The following is a 16,530-nucleotide window of genomic DNA, read 5'->3' on the forward strand; positions in this document are numbered from 1 at the left end:
TAACAGCTTAGGCAGGAAAGCCCCAGTATTCCCTGGAATGCAGAGAGCAGAAAGGATTTATTTCTTTTAAACCCTTCTGTCTTCCCTCGTGCTTAAGGAAACCTGATGCTGGTGCTCTCAACAGCATTAGCAAGGCACGATGCAGATTTTGGGCTGTTTTTCTAATAATTAGGTACAAGTTTTTTGGGAAGGCTCCATCCAGTCAGCACTGAGTGCACTGATTTGCCTTCTCTCACCTAACTTTAGCCTGGGAATGAAAAGGCCCAGCTGGCAGAGGATTCACTGGATTTCTTTACGCTCAGACTGCCCAGTTTTCCACAGGCACCTTCTCCTCCCTCTGGATTACGTGAGGTGCCTGGGGTCACTGGCTTGCTGACATCAACACTTCATTCAAGAGCCTGTTCATGCAGAGAATTCTGAAACACCCCCACCACCACCCCAGTCCTTCCTGGAGATACAGAAAGCTGAGGTCATGCTGGTACTTACTCTGCTCACACTGCTTGCCTGTGAATCCCGTCCTGCACGTGCACTGGCCAGTGATGTGGTCACAGTCGGCTCCGTTCTGACACTGGCACACGTTGGCACAGTTCTTGCCATAAAAAGCAGCTGGGCAACCTTTCAGGAATCAGAAGAAGGAAAGACTAAGAAAAGGAGCTGAAACCCAAACTCGAGATGCTTTATCAGCACAAAACACGTAGTCCTATAGATCTATGGATTTTCAGCCTCTGTATATTTAAAAACATTTATTTCATGGTCTTAATGCAGAAATACCATGACAGCCAATTTTCTTGAAGTAATGTTTCTCATCTCTTACAGAATTGCCTCTTAAGTGTTCCAGAGGAATGAAAACTTGACCCATCTATACAAACCACATTTTCAAGAAGAAGATGCTAAACAGAAACTTTCTGAAAGACCAGAGATCAATCAATTAATTGCAAGTGAAAGAGTCCTCTTAAAAGGCTCACCAGAATTGGATCTCCTCTTGTACAGTGCTGCTAATTTGGCACTGGGAAGAGAAATCTCACTTTCCTAAATGAGGCCACATGAACTGGGGCCTTAACAAGCAGGGACATCGACTGTGCAAATCCTGACAATGAATCAATAATCTGAATTATCTGCCCCTCCTTTACAGGCACAAAAAACCACGGGAAGCTTCAGGACTGTTTTCCTTGGGGTGATGTGAGGTTATCCCGAGTAAGGAGCAGGTGGATTTCGAGGGAAGACTGCAATACTTGGAAGAGACACGAGGTAGCAGCACACACTTTGACAGATTCCCTGTCCCTGAAAGGCTTACGCTGAGTGCAGAAGAGCCCGGTCCAGCCGTGGGTACATCGACATTCTCCATCGTAGGGGCTGCACAGGGCTCCGTTGTGGCAGTTGCAGGAGTGAAAGCAATCAGGGCCCCAAAACCCACTGGGACAAGCTATGAAAACAAAATACTGTGTTAGTGCTGAGGAGGAGCATCGACAAAGGGAGGGAGAACCGGTGAGACACCAGCGAAGGCAGAACCTCACACGGCAGAGCTGCAGCGACTCCTGGGCAGTGACTGGCTCTTCCCAGACTGTCACTGGCTCTTCCCAGACTGTCACTGGCTCTTCCAAGCCAGAAATTGCTCTGCTAACCCTGGTGCCAACCTGTGGCTTCTCCCATGCTGTCAGTCCCTGGCACAGGGATTTCTCCCAGCAGGACTAAGCGGGGATTCTGCCCCTCTGCTCTGCACAGGTGGGATCCCACCTGCAGAGCTGCCCCCAGCTCTGGGATCCCCAACGTCAGGAGGATGTGGAGCTGCTGGAGTGAGTCCAGAGGAGGCCACAGAGCTGCTCCCAGGGCTGGAGCCCCTCTGCTCTGGGGACAGGCTGGGAGAGCTGGGGAGTGTTCAGCCTGGAGAAGAGAAGGCTCCAGGGAGACCTGAGAGCCCCTTCCAGGGCCTAAAGGGGCTCCAGGAGAGCTGGAGAGGGACTGGGAACAAGGGATGCAGGGACAGGACACAGGGAATGGCTTCCCACTGCCAGAGGGCAGGGATAGATGGGATAGTGGGAAGGAATTCTTTACTCAGAGGGTGGGCAGGCCCTGGCACAGGGTGCCCAGAGAAGCTGTGGCTGCCCCTGGATCCCTGGAGGGTCCATGGCCAGGTTGGACGGGGCTTGGAGCAACCTGAGATAGCAGAAGGTGTCCCTGCCTGGACTGGATGAGCTTTCAGGTCCCTTCCAACCCAAACCTTCCTGGAATTCTATGATTCCATGATTTCCCAGGCAGGTCATGTGGAAAGATCAGCTCTGCACTGAGAACCACAGAACCAGCAGCCCCCTGTGTGCTCTGGGCACTCCCCCTGCCTTACTGGCATTATCTGCGAAGACAATTTGGACTTGGGGTCATAAGATATGGAGGTAATTTAATTTTCTTCTTGACATTCTGGAATTCTTGCATAATAAACCCAGCTATTCAGGTTTACTTTGCTATGCAATCAACCACTAAAATTACCACATTCAGCTGAAGCACCGAGTGCTGCTCCAATTACGTAAAAAATGTAAAGAAAACTTCTTCCAATATGAACTCCCATCCACAAATTCAGATTGCTTTTGTTGATGGGACCAATATTAAATTAAAATCTCCAGGTCTATTTTATATTTCAACAAGTACAATATTAATACATTTTAAAAAGTTATTTTAAGCCTCCCTCCAAAAAATGAGCGCAGTAAGTTACAGTTATTAGTGCCAGACTAAAAGATCCAAAATGATGATAGCCCTTCAATATAACAACTATATTTTTGCTTTAAAAAGCACTTTCCGTGGCTTGCCATTAAAGACCTGAATTAATCAGGCACAGTTCCCAGGAAACCTGAAAGTACAGAAACCATGCCTACTTCCACGGATGCCACTGGCTCCTGCTCGGACGATAAATGCGAGTTTCTGGCACATGACAGACACCCCTAAAGCCAGAAATGAGCAGCCAAAAAACCCTGCCATGACGTTAATCAAACGAAAGGTCACTGAACTCACACAATGTAAAGCTGACCAGGACTTGGCCTGAAGTGTCTGTGCTAGAAGAAACCCAGAAATAGAACCACAGAACGTGCTGAGTCGGAAGGGACCCATCGGGATCATCCTGGCCCTGCACGGGGCACCCCAAAAGCCCTCCAGGAGCCTCTCAGACAGGCTTGGTGCTGTGAGTGCCACCCTGGGGAGCCTGTCCCAGTTCTCCTGTGTCAGGCAGAGCTGCAGGGTCTGTCAGTGAATCCAGAACTGGCTCTGGAGTCGGAGCTAAAACTGCCTCCCGTGCAGCTCCGACTCCGGGTCATTCCAGGTTATCTGGTCTGATGGAAACAGCTCTGGAGGCAAGGCCAGGTGCCATGGGAGCCTGGAGTGGGCCAGGATCACCCTGGGAGAGCTACACCCTCTTTACAAGGGTGACAGCCACGCTCCCCCTTGGCTCATACCAGCTACAACCAGGCCCTTCTGCCTCCCGGGCTGGCAACGGTCGCTCTCCAAGCAAAACCATCTTTTGTCAAGGTTAACAGAAACCAGCACTCATTTCCCAATTACATGGCTAAATATAACGAGGAATCTGAGCAGCTTTCTTTTTTTCTCTCCCCCCCCCCCCCATTTTTGAGTGACAGCAATATTCTGCCCGTGGAAGACACACAATAAAAGCAAAATTACAGCCGTCTGTTTTTATCCGATTCCTGCTTTATCACTTGCAGTTTAATATATTTTCCTCTGGAATGCTGTCTAATATGCTAGTTGTATCCTGAATATGAAGTAACATTTCTGAATGATCGGATATTGCCTCCCTCTGTGATCCAGCTTCAATTAAGGGATGCTCTCAGGAAATGACACTTCGGGATCAGCAAATGCCAATCTTCTACCTGGGCAATTTTCAAGAAGAAATCTTCCATCCCTCCAAGCCCACAGTGACTTTTACAATTAAATTACATTTAATAGAAATATTTCAGCCGCCTAATTTCTCAGTTCTGGGGGGTTGGTACATGAAAACATTTACTGGTTAATACATTCTAAATGTAACAGCTGAAAGAAAACGATTTCAAAAAAATAAATACAAGGGAATGCAGCTAGAAATTAAAAGGGAGCACGGAGCTTTCTTTTCTGATAAGAGCTTGTGACCTCCCTTTCCTGGAATAAAAGCCAGTCACAGCTTCTGCAAACTCCAAATGCAGAAACTAATCCAATCCAGAGCTAACTTGGATTAATTAAGAGAAATAAGCCATAAAGAGAGCGAGGCAGTGCCTGTAAAACATCAGGGATTTCCCCAGAACACGTCTCTTAACTTTCAGAAAGTACTTAAGCAAACACAAAACCATTTTGGAGCAGGTTTGCTTACTCTGAGAGCAGTCCATGCCTATCCAGCCCGGGAAGCACTGGCAGGAGCCGTCGATGGGGTTGCAGGTCCCGTTCTCGGTGCACTGACACACCTCGGCACAGTCCTTCCCGTACTTCCCGCTGGGACACACTGGAAGCACAAGGCAGGGAAGAAGTCCCAGTTTAACATTTAGCAATTAGAGACAAAATTAATCATGACATTTTTTCTTTGATGAAGCCAAAGGGGCAAAAAATTGCTGGAAAGAAGGAAAAGGCAGAAAGTATATAGTCCTCTTTTTTTCTTTTTTTTTTCTCACAGTCCAATCATAAAAACAACAGGAAAAAGTAATCTCGAAATCCATTTTTTTTTTTCTGCTGGAAAATGAAGCCAATATAGTTAGGAGATTCCAATTACTGAAGGGCAGTATGGAAGGATGAGGAGAGGAGAGACAAAGAGAGGAAAGGGGTTATTGGCAGAGGGAAGTTGAGGAGACTTCAATGAGCAAGCAGCAAACAACACAAGTGAGGGGCTGGAAGGGATTGATCTGGACACTTGGAAAGGGGAAGCAATTAGGTTGCAAATGTGGTTCCCAAGGATTATACACAATGTTTGACTGAGAGCTGTTAAATAGATGTGCTGCATCCGAAAAAATCAGCACCCATCCCTGTGTGCCCACCTGGCTTAGTCCCGAAGTTGGAAGGAAAGAAACTCTAAATTTATTTTTCCAGAGTCATCCTCTAAGAGCCCAAGCACAGTGACAGAAAACTAATAGACATGTAGATCTTCAACCTCCCACCAAATTATTGGAAATCTTTAACGTTAAAGTTGATGGAAAGCTCTGCTCGGTAAAGAATGAAATGTTTCATTTCTGGGCTCTTATTGGCTGTGTTCCCTGACAAAAACAGATGTATTTTCAAAACAAGATAAAACATACAGTCCATCTTTGCAAAGAGTGTAACAAATGGAACTGGACTCGTATCCTGGTAAATAATAGCGATGTCAAAAAAGTGATTAAGGCACTTCCCTGAATTATGCAGCTGTTTTACCACTTCAGCCTCTCTCACTTTCTCAAAAGTAGTCTCTGCAGGTGACCTCAATCTATCCTGACTGTGAATCAGCCACAGATTGAAATCCTGAGCTGTGATTCACTGGTTTTTATATAATATGCCATCCTCTACTCTTACTACAGCAGAAAGCTAAGAATGTGCAGGGTATTGTTTCCTGCCTGTATTTCTATATACCGTGGACTTATCTGTAGGAGTGGATAAAGTTGGGTTTGGCTTTCAAATCATGTGCTAAACAGAACAGTTCCTAACTGAAAAGAGATAAAACTAAACCCAGCATACAGCCACAATGTAAAGAACAATACACAGACACAAAGAGGGGAGGGAAGCAAAGCCCTCAAATCACAGGCAAGAGCAAAAACTGCAATGATCTGTCAGCCCAGGCTCTTGTGCAGGCCACACCATCAGTCACTTCCAATGCTCCATATCCAGCAGCTCCATGCACTATTTATGGCATCTTTAAGATGGAGATAGATAACATCACCTCAATGATTTTTTATAGGTACAAAAAAAAAAAAAAAAAAAAAAAAAAAGTAGTTCTCTAAAGACTTGCTTAGAATAGGAGCTGATTTGTACTGCAACACAGAATACTAATGGATCAGGACGAGATCTGTGATCCAAACAGAGCTGCTGGCAAAGGCACCAGGTCACACTTGACAAAAGCACACAGGGAGAGCTGCTCCTTCCCTGGGAGCACCTCCTGTCCCGGGAAATGGGATCACACCCTCTGGAACATCAACGCAGACGGACGACCCAAGGCTTGTTCCCCTCAACTGAAACCCCCCCGGCTGGGGGTTGACACCTCAGCTCTCCTGAGGGGACGTGGGATCCAAACACTTTTTCAGTGTCTCAACCAGTTTTAAGCAGAGCTGCAAAGCAAGGCCTGGTGCTGCTCTCCTCGGGAGCAATCTGATTGTACCACACCGAGAGGGATGTTAATTAAGCCATAAAAGCTCTGAAGTGGGACTCCCAAAGTCCCTGTGGGATGTCAGGGTGTGTTCCAGCAGCGAGAACAGGTTATTATCAATCCATCTTGCTACATGGCTGTGAAAGATGTTCATAAAACAGCTGTTTAGTCATTTGTAGCTCGGAATCCTGTGCAGTTCTGGGGGTTTCACGGCTCCTCACCAGCATGTGCTGCTGGTGGGAGAGTTCTCCTGCTGCCAGAAAGGAGACGGCACGAGGAGATGAAAATTCCAAAGTGAAATCTTCGTTTCCCGTTTTTCTAATGGAAGACATTAATTAACATTTTTCTTTCCACAAAATAAAGTTACACGTTAACTCATTACGACAAACTGCAACACAAATTGATTTTAATTAGGACATGAATATTTTAAAATTAATTTACTGGATAGATCAACATTTCAAAGTAAAACCAGAAGTGCTGAACATCTGAGCAAAAATAAAATAGTTTTCTTAAGAGGATAATTAGACCTGCTTATGCTTTGAAATCTGGCTAACGTTTCACATAAAACGGACAAATTCACTGAAATGTGTTCATTTTAATAAATTAATTGGTATAATGTTTAGTTGACTATACAGCACAGGAAAAAAAAAACCCACATGGCTATGCTTACTCCATGTTTAATGATTTTGCATGAGTGATGCCTGCAATTCCTGACTTACTGAAAAGCAGGTCATTAAAAAGCGTCCCTCAGTTTTTGCAGGGACGGTGACTTCACAGAGGGCAGTCACCTCCTCTAAATACCTGTGTAGGAAACACCCCCAGCAGGATGCAACCACTGAGACTGCAGAACACTGACTGACCCTGTGGGTATTTTTAGGATAAAGCTGACAATGAAACACAGTTAAAAGTGGAGTAACTTCCAAAGGAACAGAGAGGGGATGGGCATGTGGGGGCAGCTCCTCTCCACCTGTGAAAATTAACTCCCTTTCTCTGCCTCACTGCAAACCTTTCTGCCTCCTGCACTCGTGTCCACGATTTCAGTTATTCCCAACCAGATCCCACACAGTGGAAATGAGGTGTAAATAGTAACTGGGTGTTTGGGCTTGTGCACCTGAGCTGGCCTTGCCCTGAACCAGAACCTACAGGTCCTGCAGCAGAAGATCACACAGAGGTGCCACCAACAAATCAACATGCAGGGGAGGAGAGGCTGAGCAGAAAGAAAAATGACCCCATTGGATGCTGATGTATTTACAGCAGGTGTCTCATTCCATAGTCAGCTCAATCCAGCACTGCAGACCTGGATTTATGAAACCAGGAGCACATCATATTTACAAAAGGGTGACTAAGTACCTATTTGCATTTCCCCTCTGGAGTAAAGAATTTCTCGGGATCCAAACTGCTGAAACAAGGGAAAAAGGCAGGAGCCTTGGGATGGGCCTTGCTGCAAAGTCACAGACACTTAGGAGAGGAGGTGGAATTTGGGGGCTCAGTACCTTGGTTGCAGAGAGGGCCAAAGAATCCCGGCAGGCAGTCGCAGTGTCCCGACACGTGGTGACAAGGACCATTGCTGTGCACACACTGGGGGCAGGGCTGGCCACAGTGGTGTCCGTAAAAGCCAGGGGGGCAAACTGGAAACAAAACAAAGTCAGCTGTCACGGGTTCTCCTGAGTTTTCTCATTGCTGAGAGCTTGAGAATTCTCTGTCTTAATCCCAAACCGTTATTTTTTAATTTACAGAAACACACTTTTGTGGACAGCTGAAAGGATGAAGCCTGTTGGATTGTTCCACGTCTAACAAAGTGCAAGCTCTGAGGAAAACTGCTCCTGTGTTCAAACATTCCCACCTCATGTAAGTCCCTGGCTGTTTAGTAATACAGTGGAGTTCTCAGCAGCCTCTCTCTCTCTCAGGACATCCATTTGAGTCTCTCTAACCTGCTTCAGATAAACTCCCTGACAAAACACGGGAGTTAAAGATGTTTGAGACCTCAGAGCCTACTGCAGATATGGATAATAACACATTCCAAAGCTTTTAAGATAGGAAGAGAAACACTCACACACACACGAAGAGACAACAGAAACTCAGAATACCATTTCCTTTGGAAACTGGGCTGAGAATTCCGAGAAGCTGCATTAGGAAACAGCATTTTATGTCTAAACAACTGTGCCAAAAGCTGATTTCCAAACCTATGAGGTGTGATACCTGTGCTCACCTGGGGCAGACAGTTTATATGTGTCGTGGCAGGAGCAGCAGCCATCAGTGACGAACAGAATCTGAGGATGGTAATTATGGTAACAGCATATAAAATCACCTGATTTGCATCAGTAATGGCACAGGATAGCTGAGGAAACTTGTCATGAACTGTGTGCTTAATTTGCCTGAAACCTGAGATGATTATTATAGAATTTGTACACAGGGTAAAGAGCCAAGATTGCAGCTCAGCATCTCTTCTAAACACAGATTGTTGCCTCTAAGCACGTGTAGGGTGAAAACCCATCCACTGTCCAAACATTCACTGCAACAGATAACACAAAGATATGTTAAATGGCAGTAAGTGACTGTAAAAATGGCTTTATGTGTTTTTATTTTTACTCCTGTGACTCTCTGTTCCACAGTTCCGGCTCAGTGGTTACTTTATCACGTCCCTTCCATTTTTCCACCAAATGAGAATTTTTCTCTTGGTCTGTGTGCTCACAGAGGGTGTCAGGCTCTTGCACCACTGCACATTTCCAGCTGGAACTTAGCTGACAGGTTTGTTGATATATATACCAGCCATAAAACACCCTGGATCATTGCTGGAGACATTTCTGCAGGCTTAAGAGCACTAAACCATCCCGGTGTCTCATGTAATCCTGATTACACCGACAGAACAAGCTGGCTGAGAATCATCTTCAGTATCATCTTCAGTGCTGCCCTGCACAGGCTAAATTCTGCTTCTAAATGAATTTCCAAGAGAAAAATGTGGATGGTTTTGAGAGCAAGCTTAGCAAGCTAAAGCTGCCCTCACCCACGGAGGTGTCCTGCTCACCAGGTAGGCTCGAGCCTGGATCCCACAGAAGAGATGGAAAGCAAGCTGAATTCCCACGCCATGTGCTCACAGAGGCATTTCAGCAACAGGAGGCAGCAGCAGAGGCATCCACAGGAAGAAAATTTCTCCCCACTGGATCCCCAGCAAACATCCTCAGGGAGCAGCCTGATTACCGGGCTTGCAAACTGGGAACAAGGTTTGCCTCTTGTAGCCTATGTGCCATCAGCTGATAAAACTAAGCTGGGTTTTTTTCCATCTCAGAAAGGTCAGAAACTATTAACTTCTGGAAGTTTTGCACTCTTAAGGTTTCAAATTCGTGAAACATTTTCTTCCCCAATTCCCTGAAGCTCCGAGAGCCACATTTCAGCCTTGGAGAGAGGTTTTACAGCTACACAGATATGCTGGAGCACCTGGAAATTGGGGCTTATAATGGAAATGCTTATAGGCCATTAACTACAGCAGTGCTAGAGGTCATTGTTATAATGGCTTTAAATAAAAACTGTCAGCTACAAATTATTTTTAGAGATGAGTGTGTTCCAGTGTCGAGTGTAACTGGTGAAATCAAAGGGGCTGTATGAACTGGGAATGCAGAATGTCTTACAGAAAGAAGAAGAAGAAGAAGAAGCTGCAGAAAAGAAAGACAAATCCACTTCTTGTTTACACAGGAAGGTGGTTGTGTGTAGTTTGGATCAGTGAATTAGGGTCCCTACGGGGCAAATGCAGCTTCCCAGATAAAGCAAATGAGAGGGGTTTTATCTGCTCGGCACATTTTAATATGCAGCAGCAGAGCATCAGACAGGAGCTATTTCAGGCTGCTGTGTTTCTTTTTCTGGCACGTCAGAAAACACTGCCTTGTTATTTTGACGCCAAGGCTCATCCGCTCGTCGTTACGTGACGGGTCGTGGCTGGCTCCGTTCCAAAGGTGTCCTGTGGGTCTCCCTGACTTCACTGCAGATCCCTGTCCTGCCAGCTTTGCTATGGAAAGGTGTTGCTCCTTCCAGGTCACCTGTGACGTGCAGGTGCAGCAGACCAGAAGAAGAAACACAAGGCATGACTCTGCAGTGGAGTCTTGACCCACCCCCTCCATCCAGAAGCATTTTTTAGGCAGTGCTGTGCCCTCAGGGAGCTAAAGCAGCTCAGAAACCGGGGGTTTGTCTGACTGGTGTCACAAAGGAGCATTTCCACCTGCTTTGCTCCTGCCATCTATAGAAAAATCTTACTTCTCTGGCACAAGGGTCCCCTGTATCCCGGGGCACAGTCGCAGGTGCCATCCTCTGGGGAGCAGGATCCCCCGTTCTCACAGCTGCAGGAGATGGAGCAGTTGGGGCCCCAGCGGCCCTGGGTGCAGATGTTGTCACAGTGGATGCCTAAGGACATAAAGACACACATTAGGATCCCCACAGCTTACTCTGCTCGCTGATCAAAGAAACTTTCGGCTGGACTGATGCCTCGCAGTCCCTCACAGAGCCAGCGAGGGAGCCTGGGAAGGAAACAGCTCTCCTTTTATCTGCTTAATAAAGTGAAAATTAAGAAAATGCCAGAGAGGTGAGTTCTGTAGGTGTTAGTGGGCTCCTGTTCAGTCCTCAGCACCATTAAAGAAACTCTGCATGTCATCTGAGAGATGAAGGTCAGGAATTGCTTTAAAGTCACAAAATAGCTCAAATAACTGGTCTGGAAATAGGCAGTTGATTGAAGCCTGATTACTTACCTGTTGTGAATTGGAAGACCTAAAAAAGAAAAATCAGGGCTCTGAAAAACATGTTGAAGTGTTTGGATTCTTGAACACAAGTAAATTCAGCTCTGTGCTGTGCTCTCACAGCACTGTGCTCGGGGGTTTTGTGCACGTACCCCACGTCCATCCAGAGCTCTCCAGTTCTGTGATAACAGAACTGAGTTCTGATCCAGCAAGTGGCCATATGTGAGCACAGGCTGATCATCTGCATGCTAAATGGAGACTGAGACCTGCAAATCCACCTCCAGCCATTCCCAGGGTGGTCGATTGATGTTTGTTACTACAAAAAGCAAAGCTTGGAAACACCGAAAAAAGCACGGGGCCAAAAAACTTAACAGGAGGCTTCCAGCGTGGTTCTGTGTTAACTGGTGGCTTTAAAAAAACAACCCTGTGCCGTGGTTTGTCCCAGATAAATGTGACCTGAGGATCTGGTCCCACACCCCGGGCTGGTGCTCCTTTGGGACAAGGCAGCACCAACACCTGCAATCAGCAGAGCTATCGGCAGGATCAAGGGCTCCGTGCACGGAAAACCACGGGCAGGATCATGGACTGAGAGGGTCATTAAGCAGTGCCAGCTGCAGGGAGTGGCACAGGCAGGGGAGAGACTGATAGCACCAGGAAAAACAGGAATCACAGAGTGGCCTGGAAAATCTTGCTGCCAAGGAGACCACCCCGGGCTCCTCACGGCTGACCTGGCCGGGCTTGCGGCAGCAACGCGTCCTTTATCGCCCACGCACATGGCCCTGCTGCAGAACGGGATAAAAGCAGCCAGACAAAGGGCCAGAGGTTGGATTAGGGCATCTCCAGGGAGAAACACAATCCCAAGTCATTTCCTGCACCCCCTGATAGCTTCATCTGGATGCCACAGGTGACGCGCTGCGATCTGCACAGCCACCCGGCCTGGAGGATTATTAAATCAGCTCCAAGTCATTATAAATGCACTTACAGCGCAGCCTCAAGTTGGTTTTATAAATCTCGGGAGTTAATACACTAAGAAATACTGCAGAGCCAAAATTTCCCTTTTCTGAAGATTAATCACACAATTATAATGTCCCTTCCTAGGAAATCTTAACCAAGTCTGGCAAAAGTACAGTTTGAAATGTGGTTTCTAGTAATACATGATCATTGCTTTATTTATAAAGAGGCAGGGTCTGTGCTGTAGAGCTTAATAAAAACCACATTAAAATACAGTAAAAACTTAATACAAGCTCAATTCCTTCCCATCTAAGTAAATAAATCTGAAAAGGGGGAGTGCAAAAAGAGACAAGGAACATTTGTATTAGTAAAATCAAGAAAAACAATTATTTTAAACAGTCTTCCCTGCTCAGTTTGAAATCAGATATATCCTTGGATTACTTAAACAACAAATGCTTTGTGTGTGCATTTATGTAATATATCTACAGTGCTCTGTAATTAAAAACTCAGACAATAAATTGTAAATAAATAAATGCATTTTGTATTTACAAATATACGTATATGATTATTTATAGCTTTGAGCGTCTCAGCGTGAGCTCCCAGCAATGAAATTCAGGCCCAAATGCAGAAAAATGTGTATTTTTCCTCCTGCTTGCAGCATTAAAATTACAATTCTGTCACTGTGAATGGGCTATTTATAAACTGGGACAATTAAACAGCATTATTTCTTGTCTCTTTTTGACAAAGTTTGGGGGGAAAAAATGACACTGGCTCCTTTCTCATGGAAGGAACCCGAATTAAAATGCCAGGGCTGTTCCTTGCAGCAGCAAAGTCCTTCCTTTAGTAATGAGTAATGAGGGATGTCTTCCCACTCCTAACGAAGGGAATGAGTCATTGTGGAGCTGATTGTTGTAGGGAAATGTAAAGAAGAAGGAGGAAACCTTCCAGAAGCCACTGACACTCATTACAGCACTTATTTACTTCCACCTTTCCAGAAGACAACAGGGATGGGGCCATAAGCAGATTTTATTACTTTATATTACTCCGAGTTGATTCTCATGGAAGATTTCCTTTTTGGAGGCTCCACACACACACACATTGAATTGCAAATGTAAATGAGAAGTTCAAACTGCACCTGGACACGCATGTCTTATGGACCTGTGCTAGAAAAAGCACCTTAATTTCACAATTCCCTACCCAAGGGGGAGTCCATCCCTCCCAGCCACTCTACAGTCGCAGTCAGTGAAGCAGGAACCTTCTGGAATGTAAAACTTTTAATATTTACTTTGGGCCCTGCTGATGAACATTTCTGATAAGCAATTAGTTTTCAATTTCCAGAACTATAAAAACTGCTGAAGTTGACACACCTCGGCATTATCTCACCTTACGACCACGGGTTCCTGATTTATGAACAAAATCCTGGGTTCACAAGCAGTGACATAGAAATTAGAAAGACAACTATCAGAAGAAGTCCTTGAAGCTGCAGGAAGCAGTTCTATACATAAACTCCATTGCCTGGATACCAGGGAATTATCCTCCAGCCCGAGGCTGTGGTTCACAATTGCAGACACTGGGATAAAATTACACTTCCAAGACCTCCTTAAACAATGTTCTGGGGGTGAATTGTAAATGAAATTCACATAACTTATATAAAATTGTAGCTATCCACTGGGTGTGGGCAAAGGATCTGCACTCTCTGGCAGTGAGGAAGAGTCGAGGGAAGAGCAGAGTCCACTGTGGCTTCCATGCAGTTCCTGACACAGCAGCCACAAACCCTCCCCATCCCAGGGGCCTCACCACCCTCCCAGCCAGGAATTCCTTCCCAATATCCCATCTAACCCTGCCCTCTGGCAGTGGGAAGCCATTCCCTGTGTCCTGTCCCTGCATCCCTTGTCCCCAGTCCCTCTCCAGCTCTTTTTGGAGCCCCTTTAGGCCCTGCAAGGGGCTCTCAGGTCTCCCAGAGTCTTCTCCGGGGCTCCAGCCCTGGGATCAACTCAGTGTCTGGCAAGAGCATTGGCTGATGGAAACCCATCAAGTGACAAATGTTTTATCCCAATAACATAAATCACACATTACAGCCCAGCTCTGCTGCAGAGTGGCCAGAGAGGGGGGTGTCTGGTGCCTCCATGTCACTGGTTTTCATGGAGCACCTTCAGTTTTTACCAGATGAAGTCGGTTCTTCGTATTAAAATTTACAAATCAGGCTGGGATGGATTAAGCTAAACATCCATACAACCATCAGGAAAAGGAGTCAGAAAAAGGGAAAAAAAACCCTCCAAGCATACAAGTGGGATGTGAGGCACCTATTGAAGATCTCCTTCATAGGCTGCTTCCATTAATAATCTTCAGTGGCTTCAAGAAAGTTTGTCAAACTAATGCAGATTTAGTGCTGCCTGTAACTACATCCCACCAAAGGACTCTGGAGGGTGAAATTCCTGAAAGGCAGACCTAAGCAAAGCTCCCTTTCTTCCCCTCTCCAGCTTCCTTCTGCAACTGCACCCGTGCCTGGGGATTCCGTCTCTGGCTCTTAATAAAGCTGCCATTGTTTCTGTGCTGTGTCTCTGGGTAGTTGGAAACTAATACTCCAAACACAATAGCAGAGCGAAAACGGACGGAATAAATGAGAACCAGTGGCCTATTTTTGACCACTGCTATCCCCCTGACAGTAGCCTCTGCAGCAGTGCCTGTGTGCTGCCCAGCATCTAATTATTTTTTCAGGGACGGAGGGATTTGATAAATTATAGGATGTAACTCCCTTCCCCCCCTCCATGTACTTTAATTTTACATCTAGCAGCGTATAACTGTAATTATTTCTCTGAATAAGATCTTCAGCCTTTTTTTTTCCTCTTTCCCCTCAATAGTCCCAATGTAAAGACAGATGCAACATCAATTAGGAATGACAGGAACGATTTCAGCAGACGTTTGAATCCAACACAAACATTGTGCTCTCCTCCACCTGTCTTTCAACATGACATGAAGTCATAATAATCTCTTATTTCTGGCATTTGAATAGCTTTGGAAAGAGCTGCTTTTTATGTAAAAATAGGCACTGGATTTTGCAGGCAATGCTGTGGAGGCCTGAGTTTGGTGAGTCACGCTTGGCTGGGATCTTTGGCCTTTTAACCTGATTCTCTTCTCTTTCCCCAGTCCTTATTGCTGCTACACTTAATGTTGTCCCTATAAATTCTATTTAAATCAGCTGTGTAGTTGAGATTAGATCCATGTGCTTTCCTATTTTGCTGCTTGACTCTATCTAAGGCAGTAGAAAATCCAGTAAGAACATAAAGACAGACCTGTCCAAGCCTGGATCAGCTGCTCAGAGGTGTTATGACAGTGCACCAACAAGAGTTCACAAAGAATTCTTGATGCTCTTCCATCGCTTTTTGCGTCTTTATATTTATTCCTACCTGAGGCAAACCCTGAAGTGTTTGACTGAGATCCAGTCAGAAGCACCACAGCTCAATTCCTGACAGCTCAGCATTTAAGAATGCTGAAGAATGAGAAAATCAGTGTAGGGAGGGCAGCAGATAGATGAAAACATAAAGGGATCTCTCATAAAATTAAATGGAAACATTAAGAATTGATGGCTGCTCATCCAGTCTGCAAATAAGCTATTTTTGTTTTTATATAGTGAAACTACTCAACAGAGATAACAGCAGCCACAATCACATTTTATCTGTGAACTTCTGTGGTGTTCTCCAATGCTTTTTTAACTGATTTCTCCCCCACACTGGCACCACGGAGCCCCTCCTTCCCTCACCGATGGGCAGCTCCTGAGTGTAACAGCCCATCAGTCTAAATGAAAGCTCTGTGATCTGGTCCTAAATTATGAAGAATAAGCCTTTCCCTGCAGCCAGTGAAAAATTCTAACTTGTCCCTTCCCTCATCTTTGCATGGGCGATTTATGCACCCATTAATGTAAGTGTTTTTCTGCCAGTAATACACTCAGAGCCTAATGCACCTCTGTGGAGCTCTAATCCTACCCCTATTTTTAATTATCTAGAGAAATCACCAGATATGAATCACCCAACCCGGGGAATTTATGCAATAAAAGCTTTTGAGGCAAGAGCCCTACCTCACAAGAAATGAGGTAAGTCAGAATGTTTGCTAAAATCAAGGATGATGTGGCTCCCTCTGCTCCAGGGTATTCTCCAGGGCACGCTACAGAAACAAGAAGGGTTTCCATGAGCACAAAGGGCAGACCTGGAGAAAATGGTGCTAAAAGGAGTCAAGCTCTCTGCAGCCCTTCTTCACCTTTAGAGGGATTCCTTCCTACTCCTCAAACACTGGGCACAGTTTCAGGACTGGGAAGAGAAACCTGGGAAAGACCCAAGCGGACCATCAGCAGCTAAAGAGGAGGGAGGAACTTGTAAGTGGGGAAAACTGCATTGTTTTCCTGGCCAAAATGTTGCAGCCCCTGAGCCATGAGGGAAGAGCAGCTTAGCAAGAGCTGGTGTGCAACCAAAGCCTTTTGCGTGAGTAACGTTGACAGAAATTCAACTTTTTCTCCTTGAAGAAGGAGAAGAACAGGGAGGAAAATGTTTACAATGCTTCTCACAGTAAACTCTT

General features: G+C 45.6%; 1 protein-coding gene across 14 annotated transcripts in view; it reads right to left on the minus strand.

The window, feature by feature from the left end:
• Positions 1-16,530, minus strand: part of MEGF11 (multiple EGF like domains 11) — a 252,033-nt gene that overhangs the window by 29,572 nt on the left and 205,931 nt on the right. For all 14 annotated transcript variants that reach the window (XM_050309804.1, XM_050309792.1, XM_050309791.1 and 11 more), the window contains 5 exons: positions 10,535-10,681; positions 7,783-7,917; positions 4,340-4,468; positions 1,295-1,423; positions 487-615 (listed from right to left, as the gene is read on the minus strand). In XM_050309804.1, the coding sequence (XP_050165761.1) occupies positions 487-615; positions 1,295-1,423; positions 4,340-4,468; positions 7,783-7,917; positions 10,535-10,681 (669 nt within the window). The remainder of the gene's footprint in view (positions 1-486; positions 616-1,294; positions 1,424-4,339; positions 4,469-7,782; positions 7,918-10,534; positions 10,682-16,530) is intronic.

The sequence above is a fragment of the Myiozetetes cayanensis genome, unplaced genomic scaffold (assembly GCF_022539395.1).
Source record: "Myiozetetes cayanensis isolate MyiCay16 unplaced genomic scaffold, myiCay2020 scf14, whole genome shotgun sequence".
NCBI lineage: Eukaryota > Metazoa > Chordata > Aves > Passeriformes > Tyrannidae > Myiozetetes > Myiozetetes cayanensis.